At 39.1% G+C, this 10,664-nt stretch overlaps 1 protein-coding gene across 1 annotated transcript in view; it reads left to right on the top strand.

The window, feature by feature from the left end:
- The window catches only part of LMOD3 (leiomodin 3), a 28,134-nt gene extending 17,470 nt beyond the window's left edge, over nt 1-10,664 (top strand). The window contains exons 3-4 of the mRNA XM_063426796.1: nt 10,397-10,478; nt 10,555-10,664. Of these exons, the coding sequence (XP_063282866.1) occupies nt 10,397-10,423 (27 nt within the window). The 3' untranslated portion in view covers nt 10,424-10,478; nt 10,555-10,664. The remainder of the gene's footprint in view (nt 1-10,396; nt 10,479-10,554) is intronic.

A 10,664-nucleotide genomic window follows, 5' to 3' on the forward strand; every position in this document is an offset into this window, starting at 1 on the left:
GACCTACAGACTAAACTACCAATGCTCAGGCCGACCACTAATACCCCCCACACCAGCGCTATTCCCGCTGCACTACAGCTCCATGTCATGAGAATGTTTCGCTTTAAATGTGATGTACCAAACGGTTACCAGTTAATTTGATGTTCCTACTACACCCAGCTTATCTTAAACCTGCAAACTAAAAATGTGCATTTTCCGGCAATGTCACTGTGACAACCCTGATGCTTACATGATAAGTGCTGTTGTGGCACCTGTGATATGCTTGTAACCACCTTTGCACAGAAAAAATAAAGAATAAAAAAAAAAAAATAGCTCAAATACCCTGCTGATGTATATCTATACTGAATCTTATTGCGTATGTCACCTTATTGTCAACTGCCCACAACTATACTACACCTGTAACAAAATTAACTAGAAAAGCTACAATTTCTGGGGAAATTGTGTGAAGTGTTCTTGCCTCCACCAGTAGTCTACAACTGGAGTGGGCGGAGTAACTGTTATTTATATAGCACATTTAATTGCAACGTTGTTGCACAGTTACATTAAAACATACATTTATAAAAACATTAGCAGGTGTGAAAAAGGCTTTGTCTATGACATCACTTGCTGCTGCAGCCTGGCACAGGTCAGAGTATTTTGGCGGTTGCCATCTTCAAACGGTCGTATTTTAAAAACTATCAATCCTACAGTGAAGAGCTTTATATTGCGAGAATCACAAGACCCAGACCTACATTTTGATGCATAGTATGTCTCTGAGATATTAACAATAAAGGCACAGTCGCAGTTTAGAAATTGCCATTCAAATGTCAGCTTTGCAGAGTGGAGTTTCAATGAATGTCAATGGAAGGCGTGAGTTGCAAACAAATGGTCATATTGTGAAAACAATAAGGACTATGGCTTAGCTGTGGACATTTTTAGTGGCAGCAGGGATAGCTGAACATTTTGATGAATGGCAAAGCTAGAGTGGGAGCTGGCAAAAGCTGAAAAATCAGGACATGATTTCTAAACTGCCACCACTCCCTCATTTTCAGGCCCACTTACACAAAAGTAGAAGTAATAGCAATCCGATCGGGAACAATTGTGTGAAGTGTTCTTGCCTCCACAAGTAGTCTACAACTGGAGTGGGCGGAGTAACTGTTATTATTTATTTATATAGCACATTTAATTGCAACGTTGTTGCCCAAAGTGCTTCACAGTTACATTAAAACATACAGTTATAAAAACATTAGCAGGTGCAAAAGGCCCTGTCTATGACATCACTTGCTGCTGCAGCCTGGCACAGGTCAGAGTATTTTTGCGGTTGCCATCTTCAAACGGTCGTATTTTAAAAACTATAAAACCTACAGTGAAGAGCTTTATATTGTGAGAATCACAAGACCCAGACCTACATTTTAATGTATAGTATGTCTCTGAGATATTAACAATGAAGGCACAGTCGCAGTTTAGAAATTGCCCTTCAAATGTGAGCTTTGCAGAGTGGAGTTTCAATGAATGTCAATGGACTGCGTGAGTTGCAAACAAATGGTCATATTGTGAAAACTATCAGGACTATTGCTTAGCCGTGGACATTTTTAGTGGCAGCAGGGATAGCTGAACGTTTTGATATAAGATTTGTGTAGGTGGGCCTGAAAATGAGGGAGTGGTGGCAGTTTAGAAATCATGTCCTGATTTTTCAGCTTTTGCCAGCTCCCACTCTAGCTTTGCCATTCATTCCTATGGGACACATTTCGCCACAAGAACAACGATATTCCGAGAACCATTCGCCGAAACGTTCCACAAAGTAATAGCAATCCGATCGGGAACAATCTGCACGTTTTGGTATATTTTTGTCTATGTAGGGTAAAAACTGTGGGAGGAGTTAGGGTGGCAAATTTGGCTATAATAAGAATAATAATAATAACTAGAAAAGCTACAATTTCTGGGGAAATTGTGAAGTGTTCTTGCCTCCACCAGTAGTATACAACTGGAGTGGGCGGAGTAACTGTTATTATTTATTTATATAGCACATTTAATTGCAACGTTGTTGCACAGTTACATTAAAACATACAGTTATAAAAACATTAGCAGGTGCAAATGGCCCTGTCTATGACATCACTTGCTGCTGCAGCCTTGCACAGGTCAGAGTATTTTTGCGGTTGCCATCTTCAAACGGTCGTATTTTAAAAACTATAAATCCTACAGTGAAGAGCTTTATATTGTGAGAATCACAAGACCCAGACCTACATTTTGATGTATAGTATGTCTCTGAGATATTAACAATGAAGGCACAGTCGCAGTTTAGAAATTGCCCTTCAAATGTGAGCTTTGCAGAGTGGAGTTTCAATGAATGTCAATGGACTGCGTGAGTTGCAAACAAATGGTCATATTGTGAAAACTATAAGGAATACGACTTAGCTGTGGACATTTTTAGTGGCAGCAGGGATAGCTGAACGTTTTGATATAAGATTTGTGTAGGTGGGCCTGAAAATGAGGGAGTGGTGGCAGTTTAGAAATCATGTCCTGATTTTTCAGCTTTTGCCAGCTCCCACTCTAGCTTTGCCATTCATTCCTATGGGACAAATTTTGCCACAAGAACGACGATATTCCGAGAACCATTCAGCGAAACGTTCCACAAAGTAATAGCAACGCGATCGGGAACAATCTGCACGTTTTGGTAAATTTTTGTCTATGTAGTGTAAAAACTGTGGGAGGAGTTAGGGTGGCAAATTTGGCTATAATAAGAATAAGAATAACTAGAAAAGCTACAATTTCTGGGGAAATTGTGTGAAGTGTTCTTGCCTCCACCAGTAGTCTACAACTGGAGTGGGCGGAGTAACTGTTATTATTTATTTATATAGCACATTTAATTGCAACGTTCTTGCACAGTTACATTAAAACATACAGTTATAAAAACATTAGCAGGTGCAAATGGCCCTGTCTATGACATCACTTGCTGCTGCAGCCTTGCACAGGTCAGAGTATTTTTGCGGTTGCCATCTTCAAACGGTCGTATTTTAAAAACTATAAATCCTACAGTGAAGAGCTTTATATTGTGAGAATCACAAGACCAAGACCTACATTTTGATGTATAGTATGTCTCTGAGATATTAACAAGGAAGGCACAGTCGCAGTTTAGAAATTGCCCTTCAAATGTGAGCTTTGCAGAGTGGCGTTTCAATGAATGTCAATGGACTGCGTGAGTTGCAAACAAATGGTCATATTGCGAAAACAATCAGGACTATGGCTTAGCCGTGGACATTTTTAGTGGCAGCAGGGATAGCTGAACGTTTTGATATAAGATTTGTGTAGGTGGGCTTGAAAATGAGGGAGTAGTGGCAGTTTAGTAATCATGTCCTGATTTTTCAGCTTTTGCCAGCTCCCACTCTAGGTTTGCCATTCATTCCTATGGGACAAATTTCGCCGCAAGAATGACGATATTCCGAGAACCATTCAGCGAAACGTTCCACAAAGTAATAGCAACGCGATCGGGAACAATCTGCACGTTTTGGTAAATTTTTGTCTATGTAGTGTAAAAACTGTGGGAGGAGTTAGGGTGGCAAATTTGGCTATAATAAGAATAAGAATAATAACTAGAAAAGCTACAATTTCTGGGGAAATTGTGAAGTGTTCTTGCCTCCACCAGTAGTCTACAACTGGAGTGGGCGGAGTAACAGTTATTATTTATTTATATAGCACATTTAATTGCAACGTTGTTGCCCAAAGTGCTTCACAGTTACATTAAAACATACAGTTATAGAAACCATTAGCAGGTGCAAAAGGCCCTGTCTATGACATCACTTGCTGCTGCAGCCTTGCACAGGTCAGAGTATTTTTGCGGTTGCCATCTTCAAACGGTCGTATTTTAAAAACTATAAATCCTACAGTGAAGAGCTTTATATTGTGAGAATCACAAGACCCAGACCTACATTTTGATGTATAGTATGTCTCTGAGATATTAACAATGAAGGCACAGTCGCAGTTTAGAAATTGCCCTTCAAATGTGAGCTTTGCAGACTGGAGTTTCAATGAATGTCAATGGACTGCGTGAGTTGCAAACAAATAGTCATATTGTGAAAACTATAAGGAATACGACTTAGCTGTGGACATTTTTAGTGGCAGCAGGGATAGCTGAACGTTTTGATATAAGATTTGTGTAGGTGGGCCTGAAAATGAGGGAGTGGTGGCAGTTTAGAAATCATGTCCTGATTTTTCAGCTTTTGCCAGCTCCCACTCTAGCTTTGCCATTCATTCCTATGGGACAAATTTTGCCACAAGAACGACGATATTCCGAGAACCATTCAGCGAAACGTTCCACAAAGTAATAGCAACGCGATCGGGAACAATCTGCACGTTTTGGTAAATTTTTGTCTATGTAGTGTAAAAACTGTGGGAGGAGTTAGGGTGGCAAATTTGGCTATAATAAGAATAAGAATAACTAGAAAAGCTACAATTTCTGGGGAAATTGTGTGAAGTGTTCTTGCCTCCACCAGTAGTCTACAACTGGAGTGGGCGGAGTAACTGTTATTATTTATTTATATAGCACATTTAATTGCAACGTTCTTGCACAGTTACATTAAAACATACAGTTATAAAAACATTAGCAGGTGCAAATGGCCCTGTCTATGACATCACTTGCTGCTGCAGCCTTGCACAGGTCAGAGTATTTTTGCGGTTGCCATCTTCAAACGGTCGTATTTTAAAAACTATAAATCCTACAGTGAAGAGCTTTATATTGTGAGAATCACAAGACCAAGACCTACATTTTGATGTATAGTATGTCTCTGAGATATTAACAAGGAAGGCACAGTCGCAGTTTAGAAATTGCCCTTCAAATGTGAGCTTTGCAGAGTGGCGTTTCAATGAATGTCAATGGACTGCGTGAGTTGCAAACAAATGGTCATATTGCGAAAACAATCAGGACTATGGCTTAGCCGTGGACATTTTTAGTGGCAGCAGGGATAGCTGGACGTTTTGATATAAGATTTGTGTAGGTGGGCTTGAAAATGAGGGAGTAGTGGCAGTTTAGAAATCATGTCCTGATTTTTCAGCTTTTGCCAGCTCCCACTCTAGCTTTGCCATTCATTCCTATGGGACAAATTTCGCCACAAGAACGACGATATTCCGAGAACCATTCAGCGAAACGTTCCACAAAGTAATAGCAACGCGATCGGGAACAATCTGCACGTTTTGGTAAATTTTTGTCTATGTAGTGTAAAAACTGTGGGAGGAGTTAGGGTGGCAAATTTGGCTATAATAAGAATAATAATAATAATATATATGTGAGATAACATTAAGTGGTCTTGCTATGCAAGAACACTTAATAATAATAACTAGAAAAGCTACAATTTCTGGGGAAATTGTGAAGTGTTCTTGCCTCCACCAGTAGTCTACAACTGGAGTGGGCAGAGTAACTGTTATTATTTATTGATATAGCACATTTAATATCAATGTTGTTGCCCAAAGTGCTTCACAGTTACATTAAAACATACAGTTATAAAAAAATGAGCAGGTGTAAAATGCTTTGTCTATGACATCACTTGCTGCTGCAGCCTGGCACAGGTCAGAGTATTTTTGCGGTTGCCATCTTCAAACGGTCATATTTCTAAAACTATAAATCCTACAGTGAAGAGCTTTATATTGTGAGAATCACAAGACCCAGACCTACATTTTGATGTATAGTATGTCTCTGAGATATTAACAAGGAAGGCACAGTCGCAGTTTAGAAATTGCCCTTCAAATGTGAGCTTTGCAGACTGGAGTTTCAATGAATGTCAATGGACTGCGTGAGTTGCAAACAAATAGTCATATTGTGAAAACTATAAGGAATACGACTTAGCTGTGGACATTTTTAGTGGCAGCAGGGATAGCTGAACGTTTTGATATAAGATTTGTGTAGGTGGGCCTGAAAATGAGGGAGTGGTGGCAGTTTAGAAATCATGTCCTGATTTTTCAGCTTTTGCCAGCTCCCACTCTAGCTTTGCCATTCATTCCTATGGGACAAATTTTGCCACAAGAACGACGATATTCCGAGAACCATTCAGCGAAACGTTCCACAAAGTAATAGCAACGCGATCGGGAACAATCTGCACGTTTTGGTAAATTTTTGTCTATGTAGTGTAAAAACTGTGGGAGGAGTTAGGGTGGCAAATTTGGCTATAATAAGAATAAGAATAACTAGAAAAGCTACAATTTCTGGGGAAATTGTGTGAAGTGTTCTTGCCTCCACCAGTAGTCTACAACTGGAGTGGGCGGAGTAACTGTTATTATTTATTTATATAGCACATTTAATTGCAACGTTCTTGCACAGTTACATTAAAACATACAGTTATAAAAACATTAGCAGGTGCAAATGGCCCTGTCTATGACATCACTTGCTGCTGCAGCCTTGCACAGGTCAGAGTATTTTTGCGGTTGCCATCTTCAAACGGTCGTATTTTAAAAACTATAAATCCTACAGTGAAGAGCTTTATATTGTGAGAATCACAAGACCAAGACCTACATTTTGATGTATAGTATGTCTCTGAGATATTAACAAGGAAGGCACAGTCGCAGTTTAGAAATTGCCCTTCAAATGTGAGCTTTGCAGAGTGGCGTTTCAATGAATGTCAATGGACTGCGTGAGTTGCAAACAAATGGTCATATTGCGAAAACAATCAGGACTATGGCTTAGCCGTGGACATTTTTAGTGGCAGCAGGGATAGCTGGACGTTTTGATATAAGATTTGTGTAGGTGGGCTTGAAAATGAGGGAGTAGTGGCAGTTTAGAAATCATGTCCTGATTTTTCAGCTTTTGCCAGCTCCCACTCTAGCTTTGCCATTCATTCCTATGGGACAAATTTCGCCACAAGAACGACGATATTCCGAGAACCATTCAGCGAAACGTTCCACAAAGTAATAGCAACGCGATCGGGAACAATCTGCACGTTTTGGTAAATTTTTGTCTATGTAGTGTAAAAACTGTGGGAGGAGTTAGGGTGGCAAATTTGGCTATAATAAGAATAATAATAATAATATATATGTGAGATAACATTAAGTGGTCTTGCTATGCAAGAACACTTAATAATAATAACTAGAAAAGCTACAATTTCTGGGGAAATTGTGAAGTGTTCTTGCCTCCACCAGTAGTCTACAACTGGAGTGGGCAGAGTAACTGTTATTATTTATTGATATAGCACATTTAATATCAATGTTGTTGCCCAAAGTGCTTCACAGTTACATTAAAACATACAGTTATAAAAAAATGAGCAGGTGTAAAATGCTTTGTCTATGACATCACTTGCTGCTGCAGCCTGGCACAGGTCAGAGTATTTTTGCGGTTGCCATCTTCAAACGGTCATATTTCTAAAACTATAAATCCTACAGTGAAGAGCTTTATATTGTGAGAATCACAAGACCCAGACCTACATTTTGATGTATAGTATGTCTCTGAGATATTAACAATGAAGGCACAGTCGCAGTTTAGAAATTGCCCTTCAAATGTGAGCTTTGCAGAGTGGAGTTTCAATGAATGTCAATGGACTGCGTGAGTTGCAAACAAATGGTCATATTGTGAAAACTATCAGGACTATGGCTTAGCCGTGGACATTTCTAGTGGCAGCAGGGATAGCTGAACGTTTTGATATAAGATTTGTGTAGGTGGGCCTGAAAATGAGGGAGTGGTGGCAGTTTAGAAATCATGTCCTGATTTTTCAGCTTTTGCCAGCTCCCACTCTAGCTTTGCCATTCATTCCTATGGGAAAAATTTTGCCACAAGAACGACGATATTCCGAGAACCATTCGGCGAAACGTTCCACAAAGTAATAGCAACGCGATCGGGAACAATCTGCACGTTTTGGTAAATTTTTGTCTATGTAGTGTAAAAACTGTGGGAGGAGTTAGGGTGGCAAATTTGGTTATAATAAGAATAATAATAATAATATATATGTGAGATAACATTAAGTGGTCTTGCTATGCAAGAACACTTAATAATAATATATATGTGAGATAACATTAAGTGGTCTTGCTATGCAAGAACACTTAATAATAATAATAATAATATATATGTGAGATAACATTAAGTGGTCTTGCTATGCAAGAACACTTAATAATAATAATATATATGTGAGATAACAGTAAGTGGTCTTGCTATGCAAGAACACTTAATAACTAGGAAAGCTACAATTTCTGGGGAAATTGTGTGAAGTGTTCTTGCCTCCACCAGTAGTCTACAACTGGAGTGGGCAGAGTAACTGTTATCATTTATATAGCACATTTAATTGCAACGTTGTTGCACAGTTACATTAAACCATACATTTATAAAAACATTAGCAGGTGTAGAAAAGGCTTTGTCTATGACATCACTTGCTGCTGCATCCTGGCACAGGTCAGAGTATTTTGGCGGTTGCCATCTTCAAATGGTTGTATTTTAAAAACTATAAATCCTACAGTGAATAGATTTATATTGTGAGAATCACAAGACGCAGACCTACATTTTGATGTATAGTATGTCTCTGAGATATTAACAATGAAGGCACAGTCGCAGTTTAGAAATTGCCCTTCAAATGTGAGCTTTGCAGAGTGGAGTTTCAATAAATGTCAATGGACGGCGTGAGTTGCAAACAAATGGTCATATTGTGAAAACTATCAGGACTATGGCTTAGCTGTGGACATTTTTAGTGGCAGCAGTGATAGCTGAACGTTTTGACTTAAGATTTGTGTAGGTGGTCCTGAAAATGAGGGAGTGGTGGCAGTTTAGAAATCATGTCCTGATTTTTCAGCTTTTGCCAGCTCCCACTCTAGCTTTGCCATTCATTCCTATGGGACAAATTTCGCCACAAGAACGACGATATTCCGTGAACCATTCGGCTAAATGTTCCACAAAGTAATAGCAATCCGATCGGGAACAAACTGCACGTTTTGGTAAATTTTTGTCTATGTAGTGTAAAAACTGTGGGAGGAGTTAGGGTGGAAAATTTGGCTATAATAAGAATAATAATAATATATATGTGAGATAACATTAAGTGGTCTTGCTATGCAAGAACACTTAATAATATATATGTGAGATAACATTAAGTGGTCTTGCTTTGCAAGAACACTTAATAATGAAAAAATAATAAGTTTGACAACATTTCCATGAAGTGTGGGAGAAGGAAAGGGGATTGTATTTTACATTGTTGATACTGAGAGGTAAAGAGTGTAACACAATAAATTGGTTGATTTGCAGGGTGGAAAATGCCAAACTTAACTACAAAAGAAACTAAGTAGGGTTTATGGGCTTGGATTTGTTTGACAATGCAATGCAAAATAATTGTGAATTTAAGTATACATGCATTTGGGAAGGACAAGATTTTAAGGTGAACAGGGTCTCAAGTTGTCTTGAGAAAGAAAGTGGTTCAAAACCTATATTTCTGTTCAATTCTTCAGGTTTGTTTAAAGGACATGCAATCAGAGGCGTTACTAGAAACTATCGGGCCACTGTGCGAAAATTGCCCCATGTGTCTCATTCCCTCCCCCCAGCTCCTCCATGGATCTTATCCCCTCTCCCTCGCCCCTCATGTTTCTTATTCCCCCCAGCCTCCCCATTTGTCTCATTCCCTCCCTCACTCCTCCCTTCCTGTACCTTCTGGCTCTGTGCGTTGCGTGGCCGAGTTGTACCAGGTCTGACAGTGAGTACTTCCTGTTAGACCATGCTATATGCAGAGACAGGGAGGAATGTTACAGCACAGCATAGCTCTCCCCTCTTGCCAGTCACCGGGCAATCACAGGCCTCAGGCCCGTGCGGAGGTGCACCAGCCCTGAAGTTGTGGTGGCCTACAGTCACAGCTGCGAACCCTGTGATTGTGGTATACACTAAAAGGTATATTCACAAAGCCCTGATCTTGGACATAGCTGCTAGAGGATTTGTGCAAATTATGAGATTAAGGGTGACTGACACACACTGGTTGCTAAACATCCCTGGGCTTCCCCAGCTGAATGCCCAAACAAGCTGAAATCAAGTATAATTTGTCAGAGATTCCATAGTTAAGTGACTTAGAAAATGTCTTCATATTTTACACTTTAACTTGTACAGCTCAAAAAATGCAAGAGAGCCCAGCGGTATTTTCATCTAGATGAGTTTTTGATCCTTAAAGGAACACTGGAGGCACTATGAGCTGCTGGGGGTTCTAAGTTAACATTAAAATATTTAAAATATATTAACACTGAACAGAATATGGCACCAGGCAACTCTGGTCACTATAACCACTTTAAAGAGATGACACTGTTATACTGCCTGAAGTATCCCTTTAACTCTACTAGAGAAAAATCACAAGCTGAAAAATGTCACAATTTTTAAACTTGTAGCATCTCTCATTTCTTCTATATTCTCCCCTATCTATCGTACTGTGAAGAACACAGTGGAAAATACATAAACTAATAGTAATTTTTTTTTTTTTTACAGGTACCGTTACCTAAAGAGTTGGAGTAAAAGGAAATCTGAACATAAAATAAGTTCTGAAAATGAGACTGTTCAATTATTACTTTTAACCCCTTAAGGACAGACGACGGATATATTCTGTCATGATTCCCTTTTATTCCAGAAGTTGTGTCATTAAGGGGTTAAATAACTTCTGAGAAGAAATGGAAAATTGTAGTTGCAGTTGTATGGGATCAAAATAGCACATATTTGTATGAAAGCAAAAAATAAATTCTGTGTATTGAAAGACTAA

Source organism: Pelobates fuscus, chromosome 7, assembly GCF_036172605.1.
Source record: "Pelobates fuscus isolate aPelFus1 chromosome 7, aPelFus1.pri, whole genome shotgun sequence".
Taxonomy (NCBI): domain Eukaryota; kingdom Metazoa; phylum Chordata; class Amphibia; order Anura; family Pelobatidae; genus Pelobates; species Pelobates fuscus.